This window comes from Lepidothrix coronata, unplaced genomic scaffold, assembly GCF_001604755.1.
Source record: "Lepidothrix coronata isolate B3197 unplaced genomic scaffold, Lepidothrix_coronata-1.0 Scaffold27, whole genome shotgun sequence".
NCBI lineage: Eukaryota > Metazoa > Chordata > Aves > Passeriformes > Pipridae > Lepidothrix > Lepidothrix coronata.
This window is the reverse complement of record NW_016690207.1, coordinates 3,444,201-3,464,653: the sequence shown is the minus strand read 5'-3', so window position 1 is coordinate 3,464,653 and position 20,453 is coordinate 3,444,201. Positions and strand designations below refer to the sequence as shown.

Sequence of the window (20,453 nt, the reverse complement as noted above, 5' to 3'; positions counted from 1 at the left end):
ATTATAGCCTTGTATCTTGATTTAAACATGGGTCAGGAATCAGGTGTGATTGACTGTGCACCTTTTTATGTGCAAAATTCTGGGAAAGACAGATTATAGCCTTGTATCTTGATTTAAATACAGGGCAGGAATCAGGTGTGACTGACTGTGCATCTTTGTGTGCAGAACTCTGGGAAAGACAGATTATAGCCTTGTATCTTGGTTTAAATATGGGCCAGGAATCAGGTGCACCTTTGTATGTGCAGAACTCTGGGAAAGACAGATTACAGCCTTGTATCTTGGTTTAAATACAGGCCAGTTCACACCAAAGGTGTTGGCTGACGTGGTTCCCAAACCCTGAAGGCCAGCACAGCTCTGCAGGGAAATATGGATCCTGCAGATCAGCTCAGGATACCCCAGTGGGGCCTGGCAGTGGGCAGTGCCCTCTCCCTGGGCAGGGCTGGAGGAAAGGAGTGAAGGTAATAAAAAAAACTCATTATAGTTTCCAGTCCTTTCCTATGGCAGTGAGTGAGATGAGAAGGGGGAGTGCAGGTCAGAAGTGCCCTGGCCACTGTGGTGAGGGGGTTCTGGGCACTGTGGGAGTCTCTGCACAGCCCCTGGTCCCCACAAAACCAGGGCAGAGTCACTGCCAGCCCATCTGGAGCTGGGCACCTGATCCCACAGTGACAGCAGGGATGCTCTCAGACCATCAGCCTCTCAAATCAACCTTCTGCACTCCCCTGACTGCTGAAAGGAGGGAAACTCGGGCAGAACCAAGTGTCTCTGCCTGGCAGAGCAGATTTCAAACTGCTTTTCTCCCTGCAAAGCCAGAGCTTTGCTCCTCGGTGGGAGTTACCTTTCGGACCATCTGCACGAAGTCCTTGGAGTTCTGTGGAGACAGCCCTTGGAGCTGGCAGGTACAGGCCTCCAGGGAGGATGCATGGGCCACTATCAGGATGTTATTTCCTGAAATAAAGGGAGAAAAACAGGTTAAAGAGGGAGATGAAGCCAAATTCAGGCACTGGTGCACAAGATCAAGCAGACCATTAAAAAACCCAGTTTCAACTCATCACGTAACAACACATCAAGCTGTGTATTAGGGAGGAAAAACGTGATTTATTACCATATTTAAAGCATTTCTCAGTTTTCAGGATGATGGTTAACTCAGTGCTACTAGTTTTTGATGCTTTCTGAAGAAAACAAGAATTGCAGTGAGATTTCAGCTGTCTTGGGAAGCAGGTGCTTTTTGCCTACACAAACATTAATTCCTGTTCCAACGAACACTTTAATTTCTCTTGCTGCTTTTCCACTGTGGTAATTTCACATTTCCACTTCCAAGCTCCTTTACAACCAATGCCCCACTGTGCTATTGAAGTTTTGTGTGCAAACTATTAAAGCAAAAGCTTAGAGACAGATCAGTGAAATGAAAGAGTAGAAACACCAGACCTTAGAACCATCCCATTTCTATGTTGTGAATGAAAAATAACAGCTAGATGTTTGTTTTTTTTTTTTTTTTTAAATCTCAATATTGTGCTTGGAGAAACGTTTTAAGGTCTTTCTGGGGGCTATATTTCAGAGGAGGAGCTCAGATAGGGGAGGGATGATGCTGGGAACAGACAGCAGAGTGCAAATAGCTCATTTATTCCCTTGGGTTGGGCAGGAATCCCTAAAATACTTTGCTACTTAAGTTTATGGACCTTTCTCATAAGGTGAATGCGTTTCAACTCGTAGTTCTGACACTTGCAGGAGTTTCCAATGTCTCTGGGAGAGGGATGAGAGATCCATGTATGGGAATTCCCCCCCCTTAAGAGGGAAAGGCTGGTCAGGAATATTGGCATTCACATCCTAGCCAGCCTGGCTTGTTTTTTCAGCCCCTCTGCAGCACCTACCTTTGCCTTTACATTCACTGATGATTTCCTTTGTTACTTGGTAGCTTCTACTTATGTAGGTGTCATAAGATTCAGAAACCACCAACTTGCTGACAGGAATATGAGGTCTGTGAGCAGAAAAACACGCACAGTAAACTGGAAGAAGCAATAAAGTTCTAAGTGCAGGTTATGATTCATCTCGAGGTATCTGTTCTTTAACTCTCCTCTTTCCCTCAGTCCCCAGAACTTGTGCCAGGACTGCTGTGATGATTTTTAAACGTCAAGAAGGAATTGAAAAAGAATGCTTTGAGATAACTGGGGAAAATGATAATTGTTTCCTCTGATGGGGATCACTTAGTGAAGGCAGCTGGGTGTGCTTGTGTTCCTCCTGCAGTAGAGATGCTCCTTTGTGTTTCTTTAGGCAGGTGTGTGGAAAAAATTTGGTTTATAATGAGCCATTTTCACGTCACGTTCAGCCCAGCAGCCTGGAACCTGCTCTGAGTTTCTTTTGGGAGCCTCAGCAGCTCTTCCAGGCACTGCCTAAACTTGAAAACCACCCTTTCCCCCCCCCTTTTCTGCTACCTGTAGGTTGTATCAACGCTTAGAGTAGCTGCAGCTAAATCCACAGGGGGGATCCAGGCAGGTAGTGTGCTCCCAGAGACCCACTTGGTCCACTCAAACAAGCCTGGCTCTATCCGGATTTTCAGGTTGTTCTCCTGTTGCATACCTGGAAGAGGGAGAGAAGAGGCCAGGGATCAATGGAAGCAGCTGGGGAGGGAGGCAGCAAGACTTGGCAGCTTTAACACTTCAGTTTGATTGTTTGTGAATTGTTTTAATCAGTTGATCGATAGCAGGTATGGAAGATGAAATATTTAATATATAAGGTAGGATATGCCAGGGAATGTAAACCTCTGGCTGGCAGCTACATTAAAATTAAATGGCGATTAAAGAAGGGTTCTTTTGTGCTAATATAAAATATATTCCCACGGAGATAATCCTCACCCTGAATTCCCCTACCCCTGGGTCTCCCATATCAGTGTTTTACCCAGAAAGTGAGAGGAATGTTGTGTGTTCTCACCTTTCAGGATGTTGTGTGCTGTCTGCACACACCTCAGGGATGGGGAGCTGTAGATGTAGTCTACAATGGTATTAGTTTCTAGCAAGGCTTCACCTGCAAGGAAGTTTTACCTCCTGTGAGTAAAATCAGACAAGTGGCACTGCAACATCAACAACAACAACCTGCAGCCACCCAGCAAGGAGCTGCTCAGGTCCTGCCTCCCCTGGGTCCAGCCAAAAAGCAACCAGTGTGCTCAGAAAAATTGGGGAGGGCTTGGATTTGATTTGATTTCATTTATAAGCTGTAAATCAGAGCGATTCAACGAAACTCAAACCCAACTTAATTCAATTGGCTCAACTCTAGTATAAATTACCATTTCATTACACAGGTGGGAGATCACTGAAAATTAGATAAGAATCAGCTCCACTCTCAGGGTTATTAATATTCTTGCAATGCCTCAGGGAACCAAAGGAGAACAGGGATGTGCACAGGCTCGTAGGAAGCAAGAATTACATTTTTGCTCTGTTTGAAGAGGCAGGACAAAGGAGTGGGAGCAAGAAGGGGTCGTTAACCCTGGCTCCATGGCAAGGTCTGTAAATCTCTTGAGAGAAGTGGGGTAATTTAGAAGGAGAAGGGTAATTTAGGAGGGATCTACCACCCCTCCCTCACAAGGAAGCTGCTCTTTGGCTTCAGTCATCAGAGCAATTCTGGCTCCAGCACCACCAAGGTCACACTTGCAGCTGCAGTTGTGTCCTCAGCCCCCTCCAGTGCCACCAGCAAAGTGTGCTCAGCCTGCCCTGCTGTCATGGGCATATTGCAAACCCTGGTGCCATGTGGAGCCCGAGCATCCTGCTGCTGCACGGGGATTTATTTCTGTTTAAAGAAGCAAGTGTAATTTTAGCTGCCCTACTTTGGCTGTGACCAAGGGGAAGGATCTGAAGGATCTGAGTCTGAGGAAATGCTGAGTGCTGAGGCTCGTGTCTTTGTGGGGCTGGGCTCCTCTAATCACAGCACTCTTCGGCCACCAAATGGTTTTCTGTCTATGCACAGAGAGGCTCAGAATTCAGGGACAAGGATGGGGAGTGTGGGAGAACACTGGAAATAATTTTGACTTGATAATTTATGGTTTTGATGACACAAAGCCAGGCAGCTCGAGAAAAGAATATTGGGGAGGCAAAGGAAGATGGTGAAAGTCAAGGCAGGAGCATATTTTGCATGAGGTGACTGTCACCCTGCTGGTAATAACAGTGTATTCCAAAGGCACCCACCCTGCTGATGGCTCCCATTTCATCCCATGCCCCAGATTTCCTGCTTTGCCTTTTTCCTCAGCTGCAGCAGCTGAAGGAGAAAAGGTTTCCTTTGAAAGAGGGAAAAATTGCTGGGGAAGGTGAAGGGACTTTGTAAAGCTCCTGGAAACGTCAAAATCTCATTTGTTCAGGGCACCCAATTCATTTTTTACTGCCTTGCACTTTATCTTTCTCTTGGCTGAGTGTGTGGGAGGAAGACAGCAAAGCTTCCTGGGTAAGCTCTCCACAGGATCCTGGAATGGTTTGTGTTGGAAGGGACCTCAAAGCTCATCCAGTGCCACGCCCTGCCATGGGCAGGGACACCTTCCACTAGCCCAGGTTGCTCCAAGCCCCGTCCAACCTGGCCTTGGACACTTCCAGGGATGGGGCAGCCACAGCTTCTCTGGGAATTCCATCCCAGTCCCTCACCGTCCTTGCAGGGAAGATTCCTTCCCAATATCCCATCTATCCCTGCCCTCTGGCAGTGGGAAGCCACTCCCTGTGTCCTGTCCCTCCATCCCTTGTCCCAAGTCCCTCCCCAGCTCTCCTGGAGCTCCTTTAGGCACTGGAAGGGGGTCTCAGGTCTCCCTGGAGCCTTCTGTCACCCCCAGCTCTCCCAGCCTGTCCCCACAGCAGAGCAGCTCCAGCCCTCAGAGCACTCTCAGGATCCAACAGGTCCACTTGACCCTCTTGGGCTTAAACTGGAAGGAGCTCGAGGCAGAAGAGTCACACCCCAAAATTTCCACCTCATCCTTGTGTTTCTGCATCCCTCTAAGCCCCCTCCAGCCCACTCCCCACCCTCCCAGGGAAGAATTCCTTCCTAATATCCAACCCAAACCTCCCCTCCTTCAGCTCAGACCTCTTTTCTGAGGAGGACTTACCAACCAGCCTTGCCTGTGTGCAGCCCAGCACGGTGATGGGAGCGTCCTTCTCGTAATCCCTGAACCCACCACTTCTCTGAGGTAAATTGTGAGGCATGTTCAGGTTGCTGCGCATGTACCTTCCTGGAGGGAAAGGTTCCAAGCTGGAATTAATTCCTTCAGAGAGACACAGAAGCATCACACCCTCTTCTACCCTCTTCCACCACCCACGTCCTGCGGGTGCTGCCCAGCCCTGGCTCTTGAGAAGTTTTCCCCACCTAAAAACCACCAGGAATCTCCCAAAATGAAGTGAAACGGCTTTCAGCGGTTCAAAAGCAGCGAAGGACGCTGCTGATGCTTTTAAAAGTTATCTTTAGGACAGTTTACTCCATGGGAAAACAAATTTCTGTCCCACAACAAAAGAAACCCCGAAGGTCACACCCTTCCAGGAGGTCGAAATGTCAGAGCTCTTCTGGCAGAAGTTAGAAAGAAGGCAGTTGTGAAATCATCCTTTGGCTGCAAGATATTGCTCATGTTTTAAATATAAAAAAGACTTTTGGGACAAATTTCTGATCAGTTCTAACGCCAGCAGAGCCTGGAGTTACAGTTTGTTAACTATACTCTGAAACTCCAGCATATTACTGGGTTGAAAACACCAAAAGCCACCCTGAGCTGTACTTTTAGTGGGGTTATTTTCACTTAGCACTGTGAGCCAGCTGTGCAAAATAAATTCCTGATGGCAGTAAGTGTTTTCACTGAACACTGATTACTAACATCATGACTACATTTGTTCCTTGGCCACGTAACTAGAGCATAATCACTCCTGCAACAGCTTCCCAAATATTAGCAAACAAACATTTCCTCCCTGGCTTGTGTTTCTGCTTCTGACTGCAGCCCTGCCACCACAAAAAGCATCAATTTGTGTTAGGAAACCACAGGTCCTACCTAAGATTTGCCCCTCTCCTTCCTCCCTCCAAACCTGGGAGACTCCAGAGCAGACTCACCTTTGGCATCGAAACACTGGGACAACCAGTACTTCCCAAAAACCACATCCATCCTCTCCCCGTGCCTGCAGACAAACAGGCAGCGTTTCTGAGGCCCTGGCTGGCTGGTTATCCTCAGGGGCTGGAAGGGAAATCACAGGGGGTTTGACCTTCATCAGAGTGCAAAGGGTTTGCTGAGCTCTGGGAGTCAAGACCAGGCACTTCTTGCTTTACCCATTACAGGAAAGCCTTCTGTATTTATGATTTTTATGGATTTATGAAACTCTTCATGAATTTTATAATATTGGTAAATTTATGGTGGTATAAAAGTGCTGGAGGGAGCAGAGGATGGGGCCCTGCCACACCATCTTAAGAGCCAGTTTGGGGACAGCAATGTCTTCAATGCCTGTGGTTAATTGTGTCATTCAGAAGCTTGCAGAGAACTTTACCTTGTAACTGTGGTGAAAAGAGACCAGGGGATAGGTTTTTAGGGAAAAGCCAGTGGCTGGCAGCTTGTCCCTAAGGCTGTGTGGATTTTGGGGTGTGGGGGTCCCCACCTGCACGTTCTGGCAGATGATGGTGAGTGGCCCTGCATCCCCAGGTCCTTGGTCTTCCTGCTGTCTTCTCTCCAGAGCTCCATCAGTGAAGCCTTGAAGGGATGGGGAGGATGTAGTATTCAGGATTGAGTAGGACCTGCCAAAACCAGAAAGGTGTTGTTGGCTTTGGGAATGCTTTGTGTGCCCAGGCATCTCTGCAGTTTTCAGGAGCTGAGGAGAATTCCTGTTGTAATGTTATTTTATTATTATTTGTGTTTTATTATTATTTGTGATCTACACACACGAAGAGACAAATTCCACCTCAACAGGCTGTTTCCTTGGAAACAGTTTAGGGAACAACAGTTCCCAAACTTTGGTCTGTGAGGCTCTGAATATTCTCATGGAAGTGCCACAACCTTCCTCACCACCACAGGATGCTCCCTACCATCATCTGGGGACCAGCTGCATGTCACTGCCCGTGGTCTTGTGGACCAAAATTCAGGGATTGAAGCCTGCAGGGAGTTTTCCCCTCACCTTTGCAGCACAAGCTGTTGCTGGGGCTCAGCCCTGCCTCTCCCCCTGGGCACAAAACAGCTCCTACCCCCTGGTAGGGACCTGGCACTATCAGCTTGGGTGGTTGTGTCTACATTTTTCAGTGCTGATTATTCTGTTTCTCACCTCCATGGGAATTTATTCTCACCAGTGCTCCCAGTTAAGTGCAGCCAAATGGATGGAATAGGTCCCACTCTGCCTCAAGGGGTTTATCTAATGATGGTGCCTCTGAATAAAGCCCAGACATGCAAGGACTTTGACCAAAACCCTTGGGACTAAACCCTGACAGGCAATTACAGAAGCTGCAGTGCCTCTCTGCTGACTCAGCACATTGGGTGGGTTACCTTTGCTTAGTCATTAAAAAAAACCCCATTATCAGATAATGTACGTGGTCATTTGCTTTGACAGAAATAGTTGCTAGTGATTGCACTTTTCAGTGCCTTAAATATGCCAGCACTTGCTTCCTGATGGCATTTAGTTAGGATAAAATCTCAGAGGGGCTCCACAGCTGTTGAAATAACACTGAGTGCCTCTGCCAGAGGAACAAAAATAGGTCACCTGCGTTTTTGTTAAGAGCTGATTTGTGAGATCACACCATTTGCACCAGTTCAAAGGGGAAAAAAAGCCACCTTGTTGGTCCTGATAGTTTCTCCAGCCTCCTGTCCTCACTTCAGACCCGACCTTCTAGTTTATTTTAACTGTGTTTGCTTTATTCATGGTGAGTTTTCCCAACAAGGGCTGGCCCTGCTCCAGGGAACTTTTCCTCTCACAGATCCATCCTCCCTGACCCCAAAACTTGCTATCTCAATATGAGAAGAATCTCAATTTCTTAGCCAGACCCCTCTCTACTGCTGCACAAAGTGGATCTTCTTCCAGCCCTTCATCCTGTCTCAGCCCTTTCCTGCTTTGCCCACGTGACAGTTTTTTAAGGACACTGCCTGGAGAACACTAAGGATTTTTTGGTTACCCCTCTTCCCTTTGCCCCCAGGAGCTGCCACACAATTTCTGAGACTTTCTTTCTCTCTAAGCCCTTATTCCAAGGCACCTATTTATAGATGGGAATGATGATGAGGCAAAGGCACCCTATGTTGCTGGGTCTGGAGAAGAGCCACCAGCTTGTCTTCTACCTCCTTCATGCTGCTGCAAAACAGAAACCACTGAAGCTATTTCAGCTTAGTCATCCTCTAAATACAGGTCATTGTTTGGAAGCTTTTCCCAAAGGGAAAAAAGAGGCAAATAGAGGCTCAAGGCAGAGAACAACATCCACTGTCTTCTGGATGCTGCCTCATCCTCACTGCTCTGTCAGGGGGTATCTCTGTGGCCCTGGAGGCAACAGGAAAAGGCCCCTTGGAGAGTGGGGAGGGTTCAAGCAGAGGATGGAGAAAGGGTCTCTGCCACAGCTGGCCCTCAGCTCTGGGTGGGAAAAGACCCCTCTGCCACATCCCTCATCATTATCCAGAGGAGAGGGATCGCTGTGGAAAACGAACCAGCCCTTGTTGCAGAACAGGAGGAAGAAAGGGTGGGGAAAAAACCTCCTCAGGTCCAAATATAGCTGGAAAAATTAGGGCTGTTTTCCCTCCCCTGGCACTTGTGCCAAGTCTGATTTCTCAGGGTTATTAAAGGGGCAAGGAATGGCTTTGGCATCTCACGAAGAGCTGAAATAGCCTGTGGTGGAACATCCACAGCACTCCTGTCCGTTCTGGGGCAGAGGAGGTGACTATTTCTGGCTTTGCTGGGAAGGGAAAAGCAGCGCAGGGAACCATCCTACCGTGAGTGCCGTGGTAGGCTGTCCTTAGTTTGCTGTATGGCTTTGACCACATGACATTCCATTACCTGATATTCCCTGTGGGAAGCCCCTGTGTAAAACGAGACCGTTTCTGGGTGTGTCACAATGGTTTTGGTAAATGCTCCACACTTCATGCTCCAATTCCTGACTTATAGCCTTCAGTGGTAACAAGGGAAGGGACATTTCCTTTCTTTGCTTGCCTGGAGGCAGAGGTGCTGGAGTTAGAGAACATTTGGCTTCCCTTTTAGTTGCTGCTGCTGCAACAGTAATTCTTGCTCATGCTACTCCCTGGGCATCAAAACTCTTGCAGGCACTGTAAGAATAAAAAGCAGGCTCCACTAGAGCAGAATGTGCAGTGTGAGTGGACCTGAGAGTATTTTTTCTTAGGAGAAGGAAGGGTGGTCTTGCTGGATTGCAGATTGGAGGGTCTGGATTAAGTCCTGCCTTCACACAGACAGTGCAGGCAGAGGGGCAGCAGGCAGGATGTGCCTCTCCCCTCTCCTTACATACAAACTATTCCCTGTGCTCCAGGTTTGTCAAAGGCATTTGGCTGCTTAGATATCAACCCACTCCTCAAGCACTACTTTTTTTGTCACTGTTTAGCTAATTCCCACCAAAATCAAGGGGCATAAGGCATAATCTCATTCAAAAGGTGAGGGCTGCCTTCTCACTGAAGCCTTCTGAAAAATCTTGCTAAGTATCTTAAGAAATGTTGCTGATCCCAAGTCCTTTTCCACAGAAGATGTCTCTTCCCAAATTAATGCTCAGATTTAAACCTTCCTGATCCTGGTCCCACCACAGAGATGTCTCCCCAGCAGTGTCTGCAGCAGCCATCTGCTCCAGCAGTGATCCTATGAGTGATAAATAGCTGCTGGAACATCTCAGCTAAAAAAGACACACTGTCCTCTAACCCCATGCCCGGGGGCAGCATCTGCTCTTCTTGGCTCAGGAGATGGGGCTTTGTGTGCCAGTTCCTTTCCCCCAGGGACCTTCTCTGCAGCACTGAGGAAGTGATTCTTCCCCTGGACTCAGCGCTGGTGAGGCCACCCCTGGAGTGCTGTGTCCAGTTCTGGGCCCCTCAGTTCAGGAAGGATATTGAGGGGCTGGAGCAGGTCCAGAGAAGAGCAATGAGGCTGGGGAAGGGACTGGAGCACAAGTGCTGTGAGGAGAGGCTGAGGGAGCTGGGGGTGTTCAGCCTGGAGAAGAGGAGGCTCAGGGGAGACCTCCTCACTCTCTGCAACTCCCTGACAGGAGGGGGGAGCCAGGGGGGGTTGGTCTCTTTTCCCAGGGAATCATCAGCAAGACAAGAGGGCTGGGTCTTCAACTGTGCCAGGGGAGGTTTAGGTTGGATATTAGAAAGAATTTCTTTCCAGAGAGGGTGCTCAGCCATTGGAATGGGCTGCCCAGGGAAGTGGTGGATTCTCCATCCCTGGAGGTTTTTAAGGTGAGACTGGATGTGGCATCAGTGCCATGATCTGGGAACCACAGTGGGGTTGGATCAAGGGTTGGACTTGATGATCTCAGAGGTCCCTCCCAACCCAGCTGGTTCTATGATTCCATGATTCTATGATTCTATAATTCTATGATTCTCAGCAGCCCTGGGAGACTCCTCACCTACCCAGGTGAAATCCCAGCTGCTGAGCCCCTTTTTCCAGCCCTGGGGAGTGGACTGAGCAGGTTTTCACCTACCCATGGAACACCCAGGTGCCGCATTCGTCCGCCTTGGTGATGTAGTTCTCGGGCAGCAGCCCGGAGCAGCCGGTTGCAAGGGAGATGCCGTAAATCCAGCCCTCACTTGTGCTGGTTTGTTCCACTGGGGACATGAAGATGAAGTCCCCTGGGACCAGCTCCAGTTCATCGTCATTCTGGGGGGTGTAGGGGTAGATCACCTGCAGAGTCTGGGGGAGAAACAGAAGCACAAATGAACGAGAGGGTCGTTAAGGGAAGGGAACCTCTGGCAGAGTGGGGCAGCCCCACACCACACCTTTAACCTCAGCAAGGTGTGAACAGCTCTCCTTGTGCTCTGTCCAGGAAAGCTTCCCTTCAGGGAATTCCTGCTGCTTCCCCCTCTTTGCTGTTGGAAGGCTTTTCTAGCTATTTGCTCCTTCTTCCCTCTTTGATTCCAGTGGCATCTTTGACAACCAGGAGGGGAAGGGGGGGGATGATTTTTTAAATTGAGCAAAATCATGACTGTGTGCTTAGACCTGTTTTAAATGGAGCTGAGTTCTTGCTGGGACCTGGAATTTAGACAACCCTAGTGGTCAGTCACCATTTTTGATTTACCTACACATGTTTGATCTGAAAGGGCAGTTCTTGTTGCTGTTGCTTTTGAATTCAGGGCAGAGACAGTGCTGGGAGGGCAACAGGTTTGAATCTGTGACCTGCTGCTCTCAGAGCTGTTCATGGGAATGCACAGGAAAAAACACAGGTGATGAGAAATTGTGGCCACATTGTTTTCTTTGTATTTCCTGACACGAACAGGATTAAGTTAAAAGGTGGGAGAAAGATGAGTGAGTGTAGTTCTCTGATCTTCACTTGAGCATGAGGAATCCACATGTATTAAATGTCTACCATTAAATTTCCTTGGGAATGGCTACAAGAGTCCCCAGTTTAAAAGGGGAACAGATGTATTCTTGTCCCCTGGCCATGAATAACTTCTGCATCCTTGCAGAAAAGAAGGAAACCCCTCATGTGCTGAGCAGCTCTGCTCTCCTGGTGGTGTCAGCCCTTACCAATCCTTCTAGACTGTGTGTGGCATCTTCAAAGGAAGGTGGAAACAAGTCACTGTCACCTGATACCACATGGCCCAAACTTTCTCAGGTGGCTGCCTGAAGTGAGATATGCAAAGCTGGAGCTGGGTTTCAGCAGCAACTGCCTTTGCCAGCAGCAGGAGTGTTGACTGTGTGAAGCTTCTGAAGGTCACAAGGATGCTCTGGATAGGAAAGGAGGCTGTCACACAGCCTGGCCTGGCTCAGAGAGATGTCAGCTCTCCAGGAGCCTTGGCATTTGCGTGAAAAATTGCTTTTTCCCACTCTGCCACAGGTTTTGTGTGTCTGGTTCTGGGCAATGCACCTCGTTGGGGTTGATCACCCCAACCTTAGGAGCTGAGTTAAACACCCGAGCTGAGCAAGCACCCTCTGGAAGTTCCCTCCTCCAGACACTGATTCATCCTGAGATAGACATCTCAGATGGGTCAGATGTCTCGTGTTCTGGAGGTGCCTGTTTCTCTGCACTGAGCCTCAGACTACAGGTCTAACTTGGGTATTTACAGTGAGGTCAGATGAATCTCACCTTTGGTTTCTGAATGCTCAAGATCCCAATCTGTGAAATGGAATTAATACTGTTTTTCTGTGTGTTATGTGGAAAACAACACTATTAAGGAAACTATCATAAGGGACTTAAATACTGCAGTTATAGAACCCACATGAGTAACTGAAATATATGAGGAGAAATGTTTCTTACGTGATGGAACTAAGTGCTGTGGTTAATAATAAAGTCAAGGCTGTACAGCAGAACTGGATACTGGTCAGGTTAAAATACTGGTCTGGTTCTGGAGAGATCAGACCAGTTTATGTTGAGCTCAGAGGAGAGTCATTATTAGAATTAATTAATCCAGCAGGACACCGTGGGATGAGGGGGGGGGGGTAAAACAGCAAGTCTGGACAGCAGGAGTAAAAAGAAAAAAGAAAGGCAGTAAGGTCTGTTTGTTAAGATGACTGGTTAGTTTGGGGTGTTTTTTTTTCTCTGAGACAAGCTCCAAACTTTACCTCGTGGTTGACGAAGCGAATGTCTCGGGAGAAGATCGCGGCCACCCAGTCACAGCCCAGCTTGACATCAATGTTCTGGGCCAGCTTCTCCAGCGTGGGCAGGTGGCTGCTCTGGAAGTGATAGGCCAGTGTCACGTGGAGCTGCTTCTTGTGGGGCTCCACGTGAACATCTGCAAGGAGAAGACGTGGGTGAGCAACCCCTGACTGTGAGATGTGCTGGGAGGGCGGGAGAGCAAATGTCACCTCTGCCAGGAGCCGGGAGATGATGGGCTTTGAGAGATACTCAAGAGGAACAAACTGCAGGGCAGTTTGAACAGGCTCTGAGGAAGCCAAATGTGAGTTCTCTGCATTGCACCTTGGATCAAATTATTAGAGGTTTGTGGTCTGGTTCAGCCCTGAGTCACCCCAGGGTGGGAGACGAGGCTTCCCTGCCCAACTGCCAAACAGCTTGTTTCTGGGTGGTGTGATAACAGTTATTGCCATTCTGAACACACTGCCAAAAAAAAGACACTTTTCCAGGTAACTGGTAGGCTTTCATGAGCAGCTGAGGATCTCTCCAAAATAAGCAAGTTAAAAAGCACAGTTTTTCCTCTCCCTCCTTTGTTCTTTCTGCTACACCAGCAATTACAAATCCATGGAATTTACAGGTTCATGCAAGGTGATTAAATCTTTTCCCTTGGGCATTAGTTGGATTACCAGTTTAGCCACTGAGGGTGTGAGGTATTCCCAGATTGTGGAAACAGACACTGATATAATAATGACTCAAAATGATCCTGCAGGAAAAAAAAAAAAAAAGAACCTGCATTAGGAAAAGATTTCAGGAAGCAGAAAGGTGAAGGGGTGTGGAATATTGGGACTCCTCCAGTAGATGTGGAAATCATAGGATACATTGTTTGGATGTAATTTATTCTTGCTTATTCAACCAAAAATTGCTATTAAATTTGACTGATTATTCAGTCAAAATTGCAGCCATTCAGAGACTTGGCTCCAAGTGCCAGCCAGGGGTAGCTTTGCAAGCTCATCCATCTTTTTTTCTTATTTTTCTTTGCTGATCAAAAAAAAAAAAAAATGTTTTGAAAAAGCCCCAGAGACTTTACTGTGATAACCTGCCCAAGCTGTGGGGGCTGCAATGCAGCAACTGCCTTCCCCAAAAAGAACCAATTCGGTCTGAATTGGGGCAGTCACGGGGGCAGAAGTTTGTAGGAAGCTGTGGGTGCTTCCTTCTTCTGGGTCAGGGGTTTTTTTGGGGGTAAGAATTGCCCCTCTGACTGTGCTGGTTTGGAGGGTGTGTCTGGGGAACACTCTGGAGGGGAACATTTGTCCCTCTCTCACGTGGCTGCAGCGTCCTTGGACCTGCCCAATGTCTCTGTGCCTGTCACTGCCTAAAAATGTGCATTCCCTCCCTCTTCCAAAGGGAAGGAAAATTCTAGGTCATTGTTGAGTGGAAGCAATGAATTTCAGAGGAGTGGTGAACCCACAGCACATCTGGATCTCTCCTCTGTACCAGGGGCAGAGACTTGTAGCTGTTCTGGATGGTTATGAGATGCCTGTCTGGCAGGGAAACACCCCAGGGATGCAGAATTTGCTGTACCTTGATGCATTTAAGCTCCAGATTAAGCCTGTGACAGTGAAAGGCTAAACCAGTTGTGCTGTGACTAGTCCAGGCTGAGCCCTACAGTGATGGAGGGTGGGAGGATTAGTCAGGGAGCTGTTCCAGTTGCTCCCATGCTGTTCTGAGTTTGGGGGTCACTGGAGGACACCCAAAGAGCCTATTCAGCAGTGGGAGCACGGGGTGCTCTGGGTACTTCCCCCTCCACAAGCAGCAGAGGAGCAGACAACAGAGCCAGAGGTGTCGGCACCGAGGTTTGAAAAGGTTCTCCCCTGGGCTGCCAGGGGTCTTGGCAGAGTCCTCTTCACACCTCAGAAATGCAGAGACAAAACAAGCACGGCCTTGAAATGGTCAAGGGGAGTTTTGTGGTGGTGGCTTGAGGCAGGGAGAGGAGCAGGAAACACTGAGCAGACAGAGAGCACCGATGAGAAAGGTTGAGGAACCACCAAATGTCAACTTCCCTTTCAGGAGATAACACTCGAGATTGAGGTGATCTTTGGGCTGAAAACACTGAAACCCAAAGCACCTGCCGGGGTGTTCCTCTCCAGGCTTTCAGTTTTCACTTAAAAAATCACCCAATGGCTTTATGAGCTTTGTTCCTTCGTGGCACCCAAAGTAAAAACGCCCAAAATGCTGGAGCTCTTTGCAGCTCCAGCACAGCCACTCACCTGCCTTCGAAGCCGCCTCCGCAGCAAAGTCTGCAGCAAACTTCTTGAGCACCTCAGCACTCTCCTCCTTGACGAAAAGGCCGATGAAGTTGGAGGATGTGTAGAGCTCCAGGGGCAGGGGGGCGGGGAATTTGCATTTCCAGCGCATCACAGTGGCCTGCAGGGCTTCTGTGAGAGCATCCACCTTGCTGTCCTCACACTGCCGAGGCAAGGACAGGCACTTGTCAGGCAGGGAAAGGAAAGGAGTGGGTGGGAGGGTGTGAATGGCCTACCTTGGCTATAACACAGTGAGAAAAAGCATGGGGGGGGCAGAGAAAAATCCCAGTTTAGAAATCCCCTGCCCCTCCCTCGGCCTCGAAGCAGGATCAGCTATCCCTAAGTGACCTTCCCAACCTCTCCCCCTCATCCATTCTCGTGTTAACCATCACTTGGGATGATGAGAATTTGGTCCTCTGCTGCTGCTCTTGGCTGGAAACAACAGCTTAAAACCCAATTACCTCCTCAACAAGCCCAGGCATCAGCAAACCCCCCCCCCCCAGCTCCCCAAACCCTCGTGCAGGGAGCGAGGGAAGCGTGCAGAGCTCCATCCTGAGCCCGGCCAGGGCTGCCCAGGAATTCACCCACAAAGGCAAGGCAGAGAGGAAGCTGGGCTTTACCATGAAGAACTGGCACAGGGTGATATGTGGGAAAATGTTGTGAGCTTTGTTCTTCCCACAGATCTGCTTCGACTGCTGCCAGAAGTCCGAGAGCTTCTGAGCCAGGGGGCCCGTGGGGCGCAGGTACAGGACGTACTCCCGGGGCAGGGGGTCGTCCAGGAACGGGTCACCCACGTGGGAGAAGAGCCTGGGAGGGAGAAACAACCGTTAGATTGTCAGATAATGGCATATTTTCTCCCAGCAAAACCAGCTTTCCCTGGTCCTCGCTCTTGTTCATTCTCCCTCCATGGGAAGAATCCCCTCTGGCAGGTCAGGCAGGGCTGCACTGTCTCCCTCCCAGCCCATCTCCACTCAGTAACACAGAAAATCAGGGGTTGGCTTCAGGCTGACGCTCTGAAGATCTAACCTGGGTCACTGCTTCTGCCTTCCTGCCTTTTCAGAGTGCAAAACACAGGGGGGAGAGCACTGGAAATGGCTCAGCATCTTTGAAAAGGCAGCTCTCAGCTTTCTGTTCATCAGCTGCAGATAGTGGGGGGTTCTTTCTCTCATCTGTTTCTGCTTTTACTCGAGACCACAAACTCTCTCAGACAAGGCTCGTTGCTGGATTGCTTATTTACAGCACTTAAAAGGCATTCCACTAATTCTGCAGGTGCTTCTCAGACAATGCCCCCGTTTTACACCCCCCATTCTAATGGCTAAAATCTTAAATTCCCTAATTTTCTTTTACTTTTTAACATTTATTCATACCAACCAGTCGCATGCTGCTTGAACACTTCTTCCACCTGTCGATGCCAGTGCTTTTTGTCTGAGGAGAGAGCAAAATAAAGAGCATTTTAGTGTTGCTGGGTCATGTGGCTCCTGTCACAGATATTCCTTGGACCTTCCTTGTGGGAAGGGCTGTAACAGTGTGTTTGGAAACCTGTGGGATACCCTTTCCAGGCTGATTCTCTCAGCCCTGGGGCTTTTTTTTTTTTTTTTTTGGTTGTGCCACCTGCCAAATTGCTGCAAACTGTTTGAAGGGCAAAGTCTTTCAGCCAGGGCAAAGTATGAGACATGGACCTCTGGGCTTTCCCTGCTTCCCCAATTTTATGGATACTGAAACACCAGATACTGGCATTCAGTGACCTCTTTGCTGGTCATTTCACCGTGAAAACCCAAAGGTTTGGGTCTGAAAGTGCAGACGTTGCACTGAGGAGAAGAAAAATTCAACTGCCACGAGAGGGCACAAACCAGAGATTTTCAAGGTTAGAACAGTTCCCTTCAGCCCTTGCTACACGGACAGAGCTCTTCTGCTTTTTTTCCCCCCCTTCAAGACACCTCTAAATCTCTTTTCACTCCAGCTGGGAAGACCCAGGTCTCCTGTTCTGCAAGTTTTCCAGTTGCAGGACGGATGAACACAGTGCTGTTTAACTCCTAGACGTGGAACTGTGCTTTCCAAATGCTCGACATCAGCACTGAAATGCAGCCGGGGATCAGGGAGGAATTCACTCAGAATCCACAAGGCAGAAATGCTGAGGGGAAAAATGATGAGTGCAGGAGGCAGAAAAGGATAGAAACGTTGGGGTGGTGGGGTAGCAAACAAGCTTTCAGTTGGGAAAGGGCAAAATTCCCCATGAATGGGTGATTTTAAGGCTTCTTGCTTAAGTGAAGAAGGGCAGAGTCCAGGTGGGTCTGAGATCAGGGCAGTTTGGACCCTCCAGCACTTGCTGGTGTGTGACTGTGCTTCTGTCTCTCTTTCTGTCTGCAGCAATAACTCTCCAAAGCACCCTGATAACCATGGAGAATGTTCATGCCATGTCACCCACCAGCTCCTAGACATGTGCTGTTGACTCAGCTGTGTTTCAGCTCTGCCCTTGCCTTCCCCACCCCTTGAATATACATATTTTTGCTCGTTTTGAGAGCAAGAGGAAGGCAGAAAGATAAGGCTGTTGCTGTAAAAAAAAAAAAAGGGGGGGGGGCAAGGGGGGGCCTGTGTTGCAAATGTGTGATTATGAAAATACTTCCTCCTGAAGGGTTTTGCTGCCCTTATCTGCCAGGGTTCACTTGAGGGCACCTGCCTTCTGAAGGACAGATCTTGGGTGGTGAACACTGGAGGTTGGGGGGTTCATCTTGCTGACCCTGCCTCAGCTGGGCTATGCAAAGCAGCCACTGCTTTGCTTTGAAAAGTAGCTCAGGGAAAGAGCAAAAGAGCGAAAAAAAAACCCACCCAAAAAAAGCTCTTCCCAGCAACTGGCAGAGGGTGGGAACCTCTCAGGGAGGGAGGCTGGATTTTCCCTGCCCTGGTTTCTCACCCGTTTCTGTTGCATTGCCTTTGCTCAGCTCCCCTCCCCTCTTGCCTGGGTTGCTCTTTGCAACACAGGGAAATGTGTTTGAAGCGTCCAAACCCTCCCTCTGCAACGTGTCTGTGTCAAACCCGGGGCAGTGAATTCCAGCTGCCCCCCCAGTAAAGCTCTGGCTTGGAAATGAGCAGTTCCTGCTGTTGCCAAGCAGGCTCTCCCTCGGGATTCCCTCTCCCCAGATCCCCAGCATGGATTTCTGGAGGAGCCATCCAAAATCCAGCAGGACTGACGGTCCTGCCACCCACCCTTTGTGACTTGTTCCCTTAATGAACTGATGTTTCCTTGGAACAAATCACACAGTGGGAGCTCTGCTGGAATAAACTGCAGCTCCTGCAGTGCTTGGGGACCACAAAGGGCGTCACAGAACATCAGGCTGGACCCTCAGACGTTTGTTCATCCCTGATTTCCAAAGTTACCTCTTTCATCCACAGGGACAAAAACCTCCCTTTTCAATTTAATTTTCAGTGTGAGCAGGAAATGCTGCATAAAGCAACCAAAAACCAAAGTATATTTTTATCCCAGGACCTGAAACTAAGATGCTCTTCTCTTTTTTGTCCTTATTTTTTAATTTAGAGCAGGGAATGGTGATGGTGACTGATGGCCTCTCCATCCCTCCCCTGCACCCAGAACTTGGAGAGGGCTCATCTTCCACCTCCCAGGCCGAGATTAACTTTTTATAAGTTGAGTACTCAAAACTAGTCACAGCTTATACAAAACTGGCCTGATTTTCACAACTGCTGAGTGCAGTGGGAGCTGGGAGACATATTCTGCTCCTGAGAAAATCAGGTCACTTAATTAGGTGACTGGGGGCTCAGATTTACTCATGCTGGGTAGCAAGTGTTGGCTGTAGCATTGTAGCAAGTGGTAAAAAAAGTGGGTTTGTGACTCAGATGAACCAGAAAAAAAAGAAAAAGGGAGAAATTAACTTATTTTTCGGAATTTGCCAAATGGCATCGCCCAGTAACCACTTCTGGTCATGCAAAAATGGCAGCTGTGTTCAGGGAGCACATGGAAAGCTTTGTGCACAATTACCAGTCCCTTGAGCCACCCCAACTCCTGCATCTCTTGACTTCTGCTGTCTCTGAGATGAAGTGCAGGGAAATCATTTAACAGCAACACGTAATAACCCTTTGGAACAGACAGCAGGGGAGATGCTCTGTTCAGCTGCAGGTGGAGACTTTAGGGCAGGGCAAAGAAAATCCTGATAGCAGTGTCTTCCAATACACAGCAGCATTTGGGCCACCACAAAGAATGAGATGTATTTGATTCTTCAGCCTCTCTGTGATTCTCTTCAACTGAGCAGAGAAAGGAAAGTCTTTCTCTACTCCATCACTGGTTAAACAGGGCCAAAATATTGCTGGGAAGCACATCCCAGCTAAACAGTTGACCCTTTGGCACAGAACATTCCATCAAATTGGTGTTGCTGCCCTGGTTTCCTGCACCTCTTGACTTCTGCTGCCTGGTTTCCATGTTCATGTGTGAGTGGTGCCCATGTTAACCCCAACCCACCTGAGGGGAGAGCACAGAGCTCTGTGTGCTGCACAACTCCTCACCCTTGAAGGATTTTTGGCTTCCTGCAATTTCAGGGTAGGAAATAAAAAAAATAAATAAAAAAAAGGCACAGGGGGATGTCAATTCAGCTAGGAAATATATATATATCAATAAACAGAAAGTATAATGGCCAAATCCCATTTAGTTCAGAGGAAATGGCTGTAAAGGGGAATGATGCATTAACCAGAAAGAGAACCTTCAGTCTCAGAAGCACCACACAGAAACCTTCCCTCTGCTCAGTGCTCAGCTTTCTGATTTTAGTCCAGCACTTCAAAAAGGGCTCAGGTTCATTCAAGCCCAGTTTAAAAAAGGGCTCAGCTTCATTCAAGCCCAGTTTAAAAAAGGAAGGTGTGTGTGGCTGCCAGAGGCAATGAAATACTGCGTGGGAAAGTTAATGCAAACAGGGAATTAAAAGTTAATGCAAACAGTGCAAGAGCAAGGGATGGGAGGGAACTAATTTTTAAGATATTTCTTTATCTGCATTATATTTTATCACTAAAAAAGTATGCAAACTTCAGGGGGTCGATGCCCCCAGCAGGGATTTCCTTTGGCTCTTCCTTTACTTTGCCAGGCAGAGACTCCAGTTCTGCCCTGGGCAGAGCTGAGCTTTGTGTCTTTAAGGAGGACCTTGTTCTGCTGTGAGTTGCTGCTCTCAGAGGCAGGAGAAAATGCCAACATCTCTACCTCAGACCCACCTACAAACTGCCTGCAGAGGCACCAGGGGATTTGTGAATGAGCAATGGAAGGATGGAGGCAGCCTGTGAAAAAAAAAAAAAGGGAATGACTAAATCTTCCCTTTCATTCTCAAGCCCAGACAAACTTCTTACCCAGGAACAAAAACCCCTTGGAGGGATGAATTCATCATCTTCAGTAGCCCTGAATCTCTGGCCCATAAAATATTTAGCTGTGTAAATAGTGATTTTTTTTGGAAATGGCATTAAACATGATGGAATACT

General features: G+C 48.3%; 1 protein-coding gene across 1 annotated transcript in view; it reads right to left on the bottom strand.

The window, feature by feature from the left end:
- Nucleotides 1–20,453, bottom strand: part of UBASH3B (ubiquitin associated and SH3 domain containing B) — a 64,994-nt gene that overhangs the window by 4,579 nt on the left and 39,962 nt on the right. Inside the window, exons 2-13 of the mRNA XM_017809857.1 lie at nucleotides 16,359–16,412; nucleotides 15,608–15,794; nucleotides 14,952–15,150; nucleotides 12,675–12,844; nucleotides 10,597–10,805; nucleotides 6,591–6,726; nucleotides 6,055–6,175; nucleotides 5,072–5,194; nucleotides 2,926–3,018; nucleotides 2,430–2,574; nucleotides 1,869–1,975; nucleotides 836–945 (exon numbers count right to left, since the gene is read on the bottom strand). Coding sequence (XP_017665346.1) covers nucleotides 836–945; nucleotides 1,869–1,975; nucleotides 2,430–2,574; nucleotides 2,926–3,018; nucleotides 5,072–5,194; nucleotides 6,055–6,175; nucleotides 6,591–6,726; nucleotides 10,597–10,805; nucleotides 12,675–12,844; nucleotides 14,952–15,150; nucleotides 15,608–15,794; nucleotides 16,359–16,412 — 1,654 coding nt within the window. The remainder of the gene's footprint in view (nucleotides 1–835; nucleotides 946–1,868; nucleotides 1,976–2,429; nucleotides 2,575–2,925; nucleotides 3,019–5,071; nucleotides 5,195–6,054; nucleotides 6,176–6,590; nucleotides 6,727–10,596; nucleotides 10,806–12,674; nucleotides 12,845–14,951; nucleotides 15,151–15,607; nucleotides 15,795–16,358; nucleotides 16,413–20,453) is intronic.